At 38.1% G+C, this 14880-nt stretch overlaps 3 protein-coding genes and 1 long non-coding RNA gene across 4 annotated transcripts in view; all 4 read right to left on the bottom strand.

Annotated features, from left to right (window-relative positions):
• The window catches only part of LOC110456082 (cactin-like), a 22307-nt gene extending 18463 nt beyond the window's left edge, over positions 1-3844 (bottom strand). The window contains exons 1-2 of the mRNA XM_021506620.1: positions 3745-3844; positions 1383-1667 (exon numbers count right to left, since the gene is read on the bottom strand). Of these exons, the coding sequence (XP_021362295.1) occupies positions 1383-1667; positions 3745-3818 (359 nt within the window). The 5' untranslated portion in view covers positions 3819-3844. The remainder of the gene's footprint in view (positions 1-1382; positions 1668-3744) is intronic.
• A 1937-nt stretch (positions 3845-5781) lies between these two features.
• LOC110456075 lies at positions 5782-9379 on the bottom strand. The gene is made up of 7 exons (XM_021506616.1): positions 9371-9379; positions 8877-9107; positions 8413-8525; positions 8035-8164; positions 7235-7331; positions 6467-6574; positions 5782-6218 (listed from the first exon to the last, which is right to left on the bottom strand). Exons 1-7 carry the CDS (start codon positions 9377-9379, stop codon positions 5995-5997), a joined length of 912 nt encoding a protein of 303 aa, XP_021362291.1. The 3' UTR covers positions 5782-5994.
• Positions 9380-9563: 184 nt separating this feature from the next.
• Positions 9564-11771, bottom strand: LOC110456081. Its single transcript, XR_002463552.1, has 3 exons — positions 11658-11771; positions 10670-10784; positions 9564-9659 (listed from the first exon to the last, which is right to left on the bottom strand). It is a non-coding gene; the product is annotated as an uncharacterized LOC110456081 (long non-coding RNA).
• A 1018-nt stretch (positions 11772-12789) lies between these two features.
• Positions 12790-14876, bottom strand: LOC110456074. Its single transcript, XM_021506615.1, has 3 exons — positions 14666-14876; positions 14288-14451; positions 12790-14038 (listed from the first exon to the last, which is right to left on the bottom strand). The coding sequence occupies exons 1-3, from the start codon at positions 14874-14876 to the stop codon at positions 13850-13852; spliced, it is 564 nt and encodes a 187-aa protein (XP_021362290.1). The 3' UTR covers positions 12790-13849.
• Between the last annotated feature and the right edge of the window lie 4 nt (positions 14877-14880).

The raw sequence follows: 14880 nt of genomic DNA, 5'->3' as shown, positions 1-14880 counted from the left end.
TTCCCTCGCAAACTTTGTTGGCTCCATCTGTTGAAACTACCAGCAAAATATTATTATAAGATTCTATGCTTTTTGATTCTTCTTCAGAAGTTGCTTGACATATTTTTCCCTGTGACCTTGTAAGTAGGTCAATGTCATTTTCCTTCTCAAATTGGTTAGCTCTATTCCAAAAAGCTACCAGCCAAATCTTATGAATCCATTCCTTTTAGTTCTTAAGAACAAATCCATTAAAATGTTGTTGACCTCTGTGACCTATGAAGTAGGTTGAGGTCATTTTCATTCGCAAACTTTGGTGAGCTCTATCCCAGGAAGTCACCAGCCAAATATTATAATTTTATGCCTTTTAATTCTTCTTCAGAAGTAGTTTGAACTGTTTGACATATTTGAATGCTGTGACCTTGAAAGTAAGTCAAGGTCATTTTCATTTGCAAACTTTGTTTGGCTCTTTCCTAGGAAATAACCAGCCAAATATTGAGATTCTGTACCTTTCAATTCTTCAGAAGAAGTTGTTTGAAGTGTCCGACACATTTGACCCCTGTGACCTTGAAAGATTGTCAAGGTCATTTTCATTCTCAAACTTTGTCGGGCTCTATCCCAGGAAGCCATCAATCAAATATAAAGATTTTATACCTTTCAGTTCTTCAGAAGAAGTCATTTGAAGCTTTTGACACATTTGACCCCTGCGACCTTGAAAGTAGGTCAAGGTCATTTTCATTCTCAAACTTTGTTGGGCTCCATCCCAGGAAGCCATCAGCCAAATATGAAGATTCTATACCTTTTAGTTCTTCAGAAGAAGTCGTTTGAAATTTTTGACATATTTGACCCCTGTGACTTTGAAAGCAGGTAAAGGTCATTTTCAAACTTTGTAGGGCTCCTACCAACAAAGCTTTCAGCCAAATATCATGACTCTAGGCCTGTCCGTTCTTCAGAAGAAGTTGTTTAAAGGAAAAGTTGGCGGAAGAGGAAGGACAACGGACGCCGCACCATGACATAAGCTCACTTGCCCTTCGGGCAGGTGAGCTAACAAGGGAGATAAGTTAGGGGCAGTGCTGTCATACCTTCACTGTCTTCTATTCTTATAACAAGGGAGATAAGTTAGCGGTAGTGCTGTCATATCTTCACTGTCCTCTATTCTTACAACAAGGGAGATAAGTTAGCGGTAGTGCTGTCATACCTTCACTGTCTTCTATATGCAAGTGATGAACTCTGAAGTGATTCAGTTTCTGTCACTATTCTTACAACATGGGAGATCAGTTAGGGGCAATGCTGTCATACCTTCACTGTCTTCTACATGTATATGCTAGTGATGAACTCTGAAGTGATTCAGTTTCTGTATTTACATATTCAATAATGTGATACACTTGATGAACACAGTTTAGTACCTTTGTTCCTCCCGCAATTCTTCTGGGTCTCTCTCTTTTTTCTTTCCACTCTTTGAAGACTTTTTTTCATACTTTTTCTTTGACTTTGACGATGATCGTGAGCGTTTAGCAGATGAAGAGTCAGAATCAGAGCGTTTTCTGCTGCGATATTTTGGAGACCTTTCCCGGTGTCCAGGAGACCTTGACCTTTTCCTATATCTTTGAACAGGTGACCTTGACCGTGATCTTGATTCATCTGATGAATCTGACATTGAATCTTCATCTGATGAGTCTGAATCATCTCTCCTGCAACACATAATGATTAAGAAACATTTTAAATTACCTTACTTAATTGGTACTACCGGTATGTCATATAAAGCATTAGATTCATTCTGGTCTCTGTGAAGTATGACAATATACAGACAGTCACATAAACCTAGCAAAAGCTGTAATATTACTCATATAAAGAGTCATTGACCAGGTTCATGACAATCTAGGAAATAACTATTTGAGCTCTTTTTTCTTCGCTTCAAGTCAACTTGAATAAAATGGACATTTCAATTAGTATTGTTCCGATTAATCAATTTAGTCGACATCTGGTTGTTTGTTTCTGAAAATCTACTAATCAATATTTGTTTTCCATGATCAATTATAGTTTGACTAATTTAAGTATTAACAAAAAATAAACTTGGATTGTTAGCGAGTTGTTCGTTCTTGGGCAAAACAACTTGACCAAACGTCTTACACAACGACGACACTGATTGGCTAGCAGGTCCATCCGACAACTAATCAGAACTTGCATTTCAATAGAAATGCTGCATGGCTCAGTCAGTGTGTGACAATATGGCAAACCAGGATATTCCAGAGATTAAACTCTATGATCATCCGGGGGCTACTGATTTAAACGTTTGGAAGGTATTTTTTGTCCTTAGCTGGATATAAATAAAACGCTTTGTCGAAAGTGTGGGCTATCTTACAAATCAAATTTTAAGTTTAACGAGATGTCATCAGGTGAATACCAATCCATCGCAGCAAATCTGAATATGAGATGCAGCTGTCACACCATAATTGACATTGCAAACATCATAAATTTCATTTCCAAATACATATTTTTCAATAAATATAAGGTTCTGTCCACAAACTTATTGTTTTTCGTATGAATGTTGTGTGTTATTAGCGAAATTCTCTAACGTCAGGGTTTCCCCGTTATCGAAAGTGAAAGTAGATTTCGGGAAGCGAATATAACCTTAAATTACTGAATTTAAGTTCAATTTGATCGATCATTAGTCGATCATCAGTCATTTGATTGGAAGTGATGATCGAGTATGAATTTACAAGCGATTCCCAACACTAATTTCAATCATAATCTTGGTCACCAGACATCAGTTTTCACCAACATGTTTGATTAAAAAAAAAAACATTTATAACAGTGTATAATATTAGCATAGAAAAATTTGACTACTAATTCTACTGACTATCTCAACCAATACTTTTTAGAAAAGCGTAGCTCAAACAGCTATAAAATTATATGTAGACAAAGCAAATAATTGGCAGATTTTACCGGACCTGTCGACATAGCTAAATATCAGGTAAACTGTATTGAACCTGCTGATATTGACCGTTACACTTTACGATGATATGTTCCCTCTCAAGGTAAAAGGATTTCGTGAATCATATTTCAATTGTAAGTGTAAATTGAAAATAACTGGTTCTGTTGTACTTGTACTACTTTCAGAGATACTGCCACTCGCACTGTGATTTACTCAATGATTATGAAGAATCAACGGTTACAAAAGGAGTTAACGTTACAGCATTTAAATCTAGACTGTGGTTGTAGTACACGTACCGGTAAATCCGCAGGTGCTGGGCACACAAATCATACTTGGTGTGTATATAACTAGGTATACACACATGTCATACAGTAAATGATATTGGGGCCAGTACTAGTCTGAATTATTCTGACGTTTTATCGACTTTTTTATATCGGTCTGTCGTCGATTAACGTCGTTAATCGACATCTATNGATTAACGTCGTTAATCGACGACAGACCGATATAAAAAAAGTCGATTAAACGTCAGAATAATTCGGACTAGGCCATCACCTGTACTACCGAAACAGTAGGCTACAACAGTTGCATGAGGGCAAATATACTCCTATAATATAAGAGGCCGTTGGTCTGCCCTTTTCTATCGGATATGATTTTGCCGACGGCGCCTGTCAAAAGTATATCGCCGTGTAAACCTCTAACATTGTTGGAGTAGGGCAAATCATGAAATCAAGAAAAAGACCACGCTTCAGAAACTGAGAAAGACTTAGACTAGACTATACTAGACCTACGTTACACCCTAAACTCAGATAACGTAACACTGAACAGTGCAGTACCTCCTCCGTTTGTCAGATCCATGTGGATGGCGATCACGATGTCTTTCCTTTTCCTTTTTCTTTTCCTTCCCCATATCAAACTTTGTTTATTGAAAAGCGTTTTCGGACGTTTAATAAAAAAAGAGCTACACACAAGGGAGATAAATACATATTTCAGGTTGCACACCATTAAATCACTGTAGGAAAAATGACAAGTTTTGTGTAGGCTTACTGTTCGGTGATAACGCATTGCCTTTTTTATTTGGGCAGAAAGGTATATATCACGTATAATATATTGATATTTGATTGGAGTAAAGGGATATATAACATATTAACATAAGGAATATTTTAAATCATTTCATTCGAATGTTATTTAGTATTGGTCGTTGTGCCAGAGCCAGCCTGGCGGATTGGATAATAATGAAAAACTCATAGTAGGATTGATCAGGAAAACAGATAGACGCAGATAAATAACTATCATATATGTAATACATTGATATTCAATCAGCAATAAACTTACAATATCGTGACTTACATTTAATTTTTACCATTCTCGTTAACTTTAGTATAAGTCTTGTTTTAAACCTAGAAATACGCCAACTGCTCATATTCTTTGTCTTCCATTGTTCATCTTAATTTTATCTCAAATTGTTTCTCTTAAGTTGAGTATGTAACTTGCTGTGGCAATTCCAAATTCCGCATACCAACTGTCAAGGAGTGGAAAATCCGTGTGTCTACATTACAACAGTTTTAGTTGATCTACGTTACAGTTCTGGTGTATTCTGTTAAAAAAAGTCCACTGTGCACACTNAAATCATATAACTTGGTTTCATAGTGCGGTAAGAAGTTGCAGTTGCCTGACGGCCCCTCTCTGGGGGCCTCTTTGGAAACCGTTTCATCTCGCTCGCACCACTTGTGTTTACTGCCTAGTCAGGTGCCGTTATCGGCGCTATTTTTAGCAGGGGCTTTCCCGAACAATTCAAGTGGTCAAACTGGACATTTGGAACGGACTATGAATATGGGGAAAGCGTGGTAACATAAGTGGAAGTGCATACAATACATACATTCATTAAAAAAAAAACGCCTTTTCACGTGATGTCCCTTTAACGATATTGCTTATAAAAGACCGCGTCTTTGCATTCTGAGACGTTTCATGCTGAGATGTAATTTTTGTTCATTGTAGTCTTTAATTCTGATAGTAATTGTGTGGTTCTCGTTGTAATGATTACAAAACCTCAATTTCCTATTTATCGTGTGTGGGTTCTAAACACACAAGCACCAGTGAATTAATTCAGTTGAGCTTGCTGGGGTTCCAATGCTCAAACATTCAACACGCACGGAGGATAGAATCCCTATATATAGCTATATCCTACACAGTGGCACCTTAGTAACGATTTGAACTCTTTTTCAAAAAAAACCTTGAAAAATATACATAGCTCAAGGTATAATAATACGTCAGCTGATTCCGAAATGTGACGTCATTGACATTGCATTGTTAAAAGCCTGTTTACATGGTGATGTTTCACCTGGATTGTTTCCGTGTGTACCGAATATTTCGCGAGATACCGCTGCGCCAGGGTGGACAAGAATGAGGTTGATGCTCTCGGATTGACCAATTTGTACATTCATTTCTTGTGTTACATGATCTCTCTTCCTTAGGTATACCATATCAAGAATAGAAAGGATGGACTGGGTTGTCGTAACCAGAATGGGCCAGACTGACACTAGGATGGACTAAGGTGACGTCACCAGAATGGGCCAGACCGACACCTAGGATGGTCTGGGACGTCACCAGAATGGGCCAGATTGACACTGTAATGGGCTAGGGCAACACAACGTGCATGATGTAAACAGCATTTAAACAAATACTAAGTGATATATATACTGACATGTATTTACTGATAACTCTTAACAAGATATTCAAAGCAATTCGATCGTCACAGCTTCATTATTATTTTTCCCCAACTTATTTTGATGTTCTTGCGAGTTTCTATGTGACATTAAGCTAACTACAACGAAAGCAAAAGTATGAACAAAAAAAGATGATTCCTTGTATATTTTATTCGTCCTAGCAAACTTCGTCGACTTTTTTATGTACAGAATTAGCGTCATAACTACCATATATCCGCATTAAAATGTTCAGATAGGTATATGTTTATAGTGAATACCATAATATACTGTTTCTATTCCAAAAATCACCGAAATGTTGTAGCACGTGCGCCCAAGCAGTTTCCAAGACAAATAACAAGAAGGATCAACGGGCTCTCCAGCTCATATGTTTATTTCTGGTATCTTGAGTATTTTTAGGTTTACGAGCGCCGTCGGTATAGTGTCCTGTAATGATGAATCTTTTGGCGTGTGCTCGGTAAAATCCGTTAAGGCAGGTGGTCGCATAAAGAATCCCCATGTCTTCTCCCGACTGTAATTTGTCTTCCGGGTCCAGCAGAACCCCACGTCTCCATCGAACATCCCCAGTTTACATTTCACATGGTGATCTGAAAAAAAGCAGATATGTCATTAGCCCCAGTAAAATGATGTGATGTGTTGAAATATATTTCGTGTGCTTAATGACATCGCTTTGTTCTAAGGTTTCAAACCTAAAGCTAATTGCCTAACTACCCCCCATTATGATCTAAATTAATTGATCAACATTAAATCAGTTTATGCTATTTATCCGAAATAGTCAGAGCAGGCATACTTTATATACAGGAAAAAATCGCCCATAATGTCTCCATTCATTTACCTGTCTTTAAGTGGAAGAACCCTGGATTTGGGGGAGCGGCATCGGCTCGGCCAGATATTTTTAGTCTATAGCCATTTAGATTCTCTGATAAACGAAGGCTTCCCACAACTATATGAAAACGAAAAAAAACTTGCTGAATTCTATATATCTCAACATATAGTAACATTGTATACGCTGAATCAACACACTGACACTGGACCAATTCGTACATCAAACACACATAATACGAACACACCTGGACACACAAAACACCTTATATGGACCAACACGGACACACACAAAAACACATCTCAGCAACACAAGACAGACTCTAAACCAACTCGGACACACAACACAGACTATGGATCAACTCGGACGCAGACTCTGGACCAACTCGGACACACAACACCGACTGTGGACCCACTCGACACAGACTCTAGACCAACTCGGACATACAACACACTGACTCTGGACCAACTCGGACAAACCACACATTGACTATGGACCAACTCGAACAAAAACACAGACGCTTGACCAACTCGGACACACAACACAGACTATTGACCAACTCGAAAAAAGAACCACTAACTCTGGACCAACTCGGACACACAAAACAGACACACGGCCAGCTCGAACACACAACTTTCTTAATTAACTCTGGACCAATTTAGTATACACACTCAGACTGCCAGGAGACTGCTGTACTACTACCATTCAATTCTTAGTTGATTTGGTTGGCGCAAAGAATATAAATATCATTGATTGTGGTATAATTAAGTATTATTCTACCTGTTTTGGAGTGTGTATGAACACAACTACTTCCAATTCTTTCATTAAGTTTGACTTCCGGAAGTTTTGGAGTTCCCTTCATGTAAACAGGATAGTCCTGGAATAGGAAAAAAAAACATACATGTGTGTGCATTGTATACGATGTGAAGAGCACATCGTAAATTAACTTAACAATTGCATTATGCATGTATTTCTTTCTGGTGTTCTGGCTGATAGTAAATGTAAGCATCTGAGATAGTTTGACGTTTCAAAATACTTTTGCTTAAATGCAAGTTTGACCTTGACTTTTTGCATAAGTCTTAAATAGCATAGTTCGTGATATTAATATAAAAAACCACGAAAAAACAGTTAAATAAAAACAGATAATCTTTATATATATAAATATTACAGATAATATTTATTAGTGAATATATCTGCTGTAACATTGATTTCGTTTTACTTCTCACTTTGAGATAAATCGATATTTTGAAATTTTAACCTGTGATCTCGACATTTGACCTTCAGCTTCTGCAGCTGTAATTTTCGTTCTTATGTCATTTCTTCGTGAACAATGGCAGTACGAACGACTGCTATAGTCCGTTTGAGATATGCTAGTATTCAAAAATAAATAGCTAGCAACGTTTATCATATATGAATTCGCCTGATTTGGATTCCCCTCTTAACTCGGATCACCAACTCTGTGCTATGTTTATATATGTTTACACGCTCACCTGTTGATCATAATAGTTCACTTTAACGTAAGTATTTCACCTTGACCCCATATAGCTTCCACAATAGTTGAACTTGACCTGTTAGCTTACCTTTGTATTTGGGAAGGTGTAAATCTTAGATGCTTGTGCTATCAACTCGTCCGCGACGTCACCTTTTCTCATCGCAGATATGGTATGTATTACGGTATGTATTACGGAAAGGTGTCTCTTGTTGAACACGCTGTCAGAGAGAAAAACAACGATAACAATCCAATTACTATCTTACAGTATGTCAAAACAAATATCGTATTTATTTAAAATTCAAATTTGAAAAATAACACAAATTGTTTTTTGAAATCAAAACGTTTGTCCCAATCAAAATAAACGGGAAGAGATAGAAAGAGAAGGGAGTGAGGGAACGGCAAAGAAAGGAGAAGGGGAAGAGAGAGAGAGAGAGCCTGAGGATAATATTCAAGTAAATAAACATACTGAGCTTCTTGGAATTTGTATGTGGACTGTAAAAACTTGTTTGCATTTCCAATACAAGCAGCGATTCGTCTCACCAAGAAGGTATGTATATACTGCTGGATATGACCCGAGATCTTAAAAAAAAACACCAGAAAAAAAATGAAAAAAATATTAATTGGAAAAATGAGCAGAAGATACTACGAAAACTCATTAATATTACGATAACGGAATTTATAACAATAGACATGTTGTTCTTACAAAGATCTGTATTAGAGTCAAACAAGACTCTTTGGGAGCAGTTAAACAAAAGTAAACGTCAAAATCCAATTCATGAAACCATTATTTTTTAAATAAAAATATGTCGTATGAACGAGAACCGTATGACGTTTTAACGAGATCCTTATCAAAGAGATAGTAACGTTATCAGATGACCCGTACAGGCTTCTGTAACTGTCAAGTAGATCAAGGTGATGGCCGGTTCGTACCTGGAGCATACCGTCCTTGAGATTGGATTCCCTGTCCACCATCTCGCAGTAACTGATCTGGTTCTTGGTAAGGTCATCTCGTGCGTCCCACACGTCATCAGCTAACAACTGCAGCTTTCCTCTAAGTTTCTGTGAAACATTGATGCCACCCAGTGCGGCAGCATGTTTCTCCTCGAAGGCCCCCACAAGTCTTTGCTTTTTCTCTGCTTTTGCACTAAATTCCAAACGTACCTACCAAGAAAAATCAATGGAATTAAGAATTTATTTTAATCTGGACAATTAAATACACATAATAAGCGAAAGATTCCAGGTCAAGTTTTTGTCATAACCGTTATTGTATCAACAATCTGAAGGTACGTGTGTTTTGCGCTTGTAGTTTTCAATGATAGCAAAGCTCAATGAACAGATCTAGGGGATTTTTTTTTTTTATATTTATGCTTGGACCTACTTTCAAATCATGTCCAATATAAATGCTCATAGGAAACAGCAAGTACCTCGTCCATAGAATGTAAAACTCAAATCAATATTACTATGTTCAATCCTTGTATGATCACAGGTACTAGCATCGTCTGTCAATGCACCCTTAATATATTATGGATGTATTGACAGACGAGACTAGTATGTAAGCTTTGTCACTGTAACCAGCAAGGTCCGCCGAGTGACGTCATTGGCCGTACCTGCTGTTGTTGTTGGAGATCTGCTATAACATTTGTATGACTGTCAATGACCTTGAGAAGTTGATCGGTCGTGTCTTTTAAAGCTGCTACTTTCTCATCATTTAAACTAAAATGAAAAATGATGTTGTAATTGATTATAGTAAACTTCAGTGTCAGGAAATACACAACAATCCGAGAGTGTTTACACCTTTACGTCGTGACCTTTTTACATCTTTACATCGTGACCTTGACATTGCAGGTATAGACCAGATAGTGTTTACATCTGTATGTGACCTTGACCCTGCAGGTACTAACCCGATATTGGTTACACCTTTATTTGACCTTGACATTGCAGATACAGACCCGAGAGTGTTTACACCTTTACGTGACATTGACATTCCAGGCACAACCCAGAGAGTTTTTACACCTGTATGTGACCTTGACATTACAGATACAGACCCGATATTGTTTACACCTTTACGTGACCTTGACATTGCAGACACAGACCAGAGATTGTTCACATCTTTATGTAACCTTGACATTGCAGACACAGACCAGAGAGTGTTGACACCTGTATGTGACCTTGACATTGCAGATACAGACCCGAGATTATTTACACCTGTATGTGACCTTGACATTGCAGGTACAGCCCCGGGGAGTGTTAAACATCTTTATGCGACCTTGACATTGCGTGTATGGACCCGTTACGGAGTGTTATGCAACAGTTTCCTGTTTATTGCATCCATCCATGAAGTATTTTATTGGTCGGAAAGGCAATATGATGATTTGATATTTGACCTCGTGTCATGGCGGTGACCTTTTTAAGACGGAGAGACAAAACACTGCACGTCAATAAATGATATACGGGACGCTTTTTACGTTTGCTAAATATCCGCTGCATGACTGTTTCATTAGTGTCCTGATTATTTAATAACGTCTGATGGGCTGCATATATATTTATGAATTTCATACACACATGTAAAGCATCACCAGACGTTGTGTGGTGTACCCCATTAATGTCAAGATTTGGCTCAAAGATCAGGTCATTCTAATATTGTTATAGGGCAAAAAAATAGGGCTGCACATATATACCGGTAGTGGACAAGGTTATTGTCCGTCGTGCTACGTATAACGTACCGTTTCAGTGGGGGTTGTATGGGTGTTGAGTGGATCTCATCAGTTCGAGGCAACATTCAGTACAGACGTGCTACGTCGGCAACAAGCGAGACAAACTTGTTGGTTTCCACGCCACCTAGAGCAGAGAAAGGAGCAGAGAAAGGAGCAGAGAAACCTGTACAGAATACCGTTATTCAGTAAATTGAAGGCAGTTGTGTGAAATAATCTTCCGTTTCATATGATAAAATTGAATACCAAGTTTCGAAATAACAAAATCTACGAGGTTCAACCTTACTTTCAATTTCCAGTGTGCAAGATCGTCGGCGACCAGGTAGCTCAATTGGTAGAGCGTCCGTTTAGAGTATAGAGGGTCCCGAGTTCAAAACCCGGTCTGGCCGTTGCATGTTACAAAATTGGCGAGCTTGCCAACCATTGTTGCAAGCGTTGGCTGTACGCTTGGCAAGGGGATACCCGAACCGGGAAAGGACTAAGATAAAGGAAGGAGGAGTGTAGTGGAACTTGACTGGGTCGGTCGTCGGCGACCAGTTAACTCAATCGGTAGAGCGTCCGTCTGAAGTTCGGAGGGTCCAGGGTCTAACCTTTTTCTGGCTGTTGGATTTCTCTTTTTCCTGTTACACTAGAATGAAACCGGTGACCAGGAGTTCTATTGGCGGTCCCAGTTTCAAGAACGTTTCTGAAAATTTCCATTACACGTCGCCTCGCGTAATCTTTTTATTTTTTGTTAGAGCATGTTCCAGGAATATCGTTTGCTCTGACGATACAGAAACTTCATTGCTGTAAATATCATAGGATCCTCAAAATAAAACCACTGATAAGAAGGTAGATAATACGATGGCTGATTGGGGACATCCAAAGAATATTTTTATCTCGTTATAACGACTTAGTATCTCGTTACAACGGCTTAACATCTAAACATATTCTTCGGATGTCCTCAATCAGCCACCGTAAGATAAACATTGAATGGATTGCAATTTAATGATGTAATTACCTAAGTTCGCAATAGCGTCTTGCTTGTAGGCGAGTTTCTTGAGAACATACATGGGGACAGGTATATCTTCTATAACCATGGTGATTTGTTTGTTGTGTTTGGTAAGGTTTTCCATATACTCGGATAAGCGAAGCATTCCTCGAGCCTGAAAAAGTATAATAGAACTTGGTCGCTTTGATTATTTTATATTGTATTGTATTTATTACATCGGAATCCTATGAACACTGAATATTATAGCACTGTGTTTTGAAATTACTAGCATTTATTGATAATATCTAAATATTTAGCGTGTTTAAAAGGCCACAACGAAATTCCAGTAACCAGTCGCCAAACCTTCTAGTTCTAGCTGTAAATAGTATTAATCACTTCAACGTGTTACAGAAGTTTTCTGGTACATGCATGTGAGTACTGTAGTATCTCCAAGGATCAAGAACTGTATCGAGTAGCTGATACACGAATAATAGGAAAAGTAAAACAAATAGCTATACAGGGAATGTATGCAATACCTACTCGTCGGCAAGTTGACACAGTGAGTCCACATCAAGGATAAAGATACCTTCCATGCTAGAGTTAAAGTTTAATTAAGGAATGATTTTTATTTTTTCAACATTTATGAGGTCATAACAACAATGGGTTTATGGACATATTGAATGAATCGCGTTAGCGATTCATGTAAAATATGTCCAAAAACCCATTGTTGTTATGACCTCATAAATGTTGAAAAAATAAATATCATTCCTTATATTTACATTGACGAATCCTTTCAGTGGATCGATATAACAACGAATAAAACAAATAAACAGGGTTTGTTCCTGCTTATACACGGGTGCAACGCAGTGGCGAGAACAGTGTTTTTTCGCGGGGAAATGTGACACTATCGTGAGAGATCTTAGCAACCGTCAACAACAATAACACAACAAAATGTAGTTCCATATTCAATGTTTATTTGTAGCACAGGACACGTGAATACGTGGATATTTCACAAAGCACAGTTCAATAATATTTTAAGATGTAAGAATTAAGCATCTAGTTCGGTCGTTCCGAGTGAGTAGTTTTTGTAGTGTATTACTACGCAGTGTGATCAGGTTACTATCAGTTCCCACGTGCTGAGATTCTATGAACACCTGTGTTATGCATTTATGAATGTAATTTTTGTCAATGGGTCTAAGCATACAGAATGTAAATATTTACAAATAAAGCTGGAATATTATTAATCTCTCTGGGTATAGTTCAGCATACATTTTAAACTCGGTTTTTTCCTCAAATTGCCGAACGTCCATTTCTGTAGAAACAATGTCATGTTCTCTGTGGTTACCATTCCAGACTGGGGATACTTTATTGAAACGAACATCGGAAACCATTCGGGAAAGTGTTAATTAAACATCACGACATCAGTTGTGACCGATTATTTCCAAAGTCTGATATGAAGACCAGAACTGTTTCCCACTGGAAAATATTCACGTCAAAGGATCCCTGTGTTCTAAGTTTCTGGTAAATCTGAGATTTCCCGATTTCCGTCGGTGTGTTTCGGCTTAGGCCTAACTTCAGGATTCGTGGAGCATTCGGCTAACCTCGGCCGATTCCGGTACCCTTCATCTAATGTGCCGAGGTGTGCCGAATGAGTCTTGGAGTTGTTTCAACTCTATTTCGTGTGTTCCACGTTGCTACAAGCAAATTACTTCTAATAAAAACAACAACAAAAACTGATTTTTAATTTAACATACTAAAATTTATTATTCATACTTTACAATATATTAACGGAGGACTATAAGCACAAATTTAGCACCAACTATTATAGCACACATATATACTCTCACATCCGGTACACATCATAACACCACACACATAGGCATTTTCTCGCTTCCGATACACACATAGGCATTTTCTCACTTCCGGTACACACACTAAGCGTATATACACATTTTACTTCCGGTACACAAACATATATCTATTATCAACTTGCTCCATGTAACAGAAAACTGACATCCGTTTGAGCAACTATGGCATTGTTTCCATTCTTCTTGAGTATCAAATGGTTTGAGACATTCTATATTTCATATAGACACGACCATACCCTGGTAAACTGTGGCAGTCCACAACAAACCGGAAGTCAGGTTGAGGTGTGATTGCACAGTTGTTTGAGTTATCAGCACTTTTTAGAAATTTAAATCAGTACAATGTCATGTGTCAACTCATACTGTAGTCGTCAACTTTGAAGGCGAGGGTGACGGCGATGACACTGAGGAGGATAACACAGGAGTAGACGATATGGACGATGGTGACGGCGATGACACTGAGGAGGATACCGCAGGAGTAGACGATATGGACGATAATGACGTTGACGTTGTTTCCTGGGTAGCCTCTTCTATGTGTTTGGAAATCTGTAACAACGAAGAGATTCATTATAGTGATGTTTTTTTCTAATGAAGGAAACAATGGTATCGAAAACAGTAAACATAGTAGTCCAAAAACTTTGATCGCAGTCCAAAATGGCGACAATACGAGTGTTTGCAAAATAGAATCAGTTCAAAAAGGGAATTATCGTGAAGAGAGGTAAATGAAAATAATAATAATAATAATAATAACGAGTGGATAAGATCCAATAGTTCGTAATTTGACCTCCAACTGACCTTAGATAAGAGCTTGCCAGCTGTTTTATGATGGCTGTACTGATGAGCACCTTTCCGGATCGCTGCTATGGATCCGTTTTCAGACTTGAAACACCGCTTGATGAAATCCCAGCATGCCACTTTAAGGTCCATGAGTTTAAACTGGCTTGCTCCACACAGAAGACCTATAAAACAAAACATTTGTAAATAAATTTACGGTGTAATTTAGTCTTTTTTCAATAAGACAAAAGAAATATAATATATATATATATATAAGCATCAAGCGAATACTTTTAATATTCAAGAAATGCTATTCGGGATCAAAGTTAGTTGGCCATGACACTAAGCACAGTTTCCTGGTGCACACTTTGTGTCGGGATACTTTAAACTTGTTCCTACCTGTGACATTTTTGGCAGTGACGTCAACTGCTCCAGAATGGATGAACTGGACAATCTTTCGGAAATCTTCTGGCTCGTATTTCTTCACGTCAATGACCAGGCGAGAGCTGATTCGGGTTTTCCGGGATTTCTTCGACTTATTTTCTTCTTCCTCCTTCTGTTTCTGTAGAATCAGCTGGTACATGACCCTGAGAATGGAGAAACAGAACATGTTA

The sequence above is a fragment of the Mizuhopecten yessoensis genome, unplaced genomic scaffold (genome assembly GCF_002113885.1).
Source record: "Mizuhopecten yessoensis strain PY_sf001 unplaced genomic scaffold, ASM211388v2 scaffold8507, whole genome shotgun sequence".
NCBI lineage: Eukaryota > Metazoa > Mollusca > Bivalvia > Pectinida > Pectinidae > Mizuhopecten > Mizuhopecten yessoensis.
Note: the sequence above shows the minus strand (reverse complement) of the source record. Positions and strands in the feature narration are given on the sequence as shown.

Bases quoted from the DNA above. Each gene is read 5' to 3' on its own strand.
- LOC110456074 (XM_021506615.1), bottom strand. From the start codon at position 14,876: ATGTTCTGTTTCTCCATTCTCAGGGTCATGTACCAGCTGATTCTACAG. The intron at 14,452-14,665 runs GTAGGAACAAGT...TTTGTTTTATAG, and splicing joins CACTGCCAAAAATGTCACAG to GTCTTCTGTGTGGAGCAAGC. The intron at 14,039-14,287 runs GTCAGTTGGAGG...TCGTTGTTACAG, and splicing joins CTGGCAAGCTCTTATCTAAG to ATTTCCAAACACATAGAAGA.
- LOC110456075 (XM_021506616.1), bottom strand. The intron at 7,332-8,034 runs GTAAGCTAACAG...TTCCTATTCCAG, and splicing joins ACACCTTCCCAAATACAAAG to GACTATCCTGTTTACATGAA. The intron at 6,575-7,234 runs GTAGAATAATAC...GTTTTCATATAG, and splicing joins TCATACACACTCCAAAACAG to TTGTGGGAAGCCTTCGTTTA.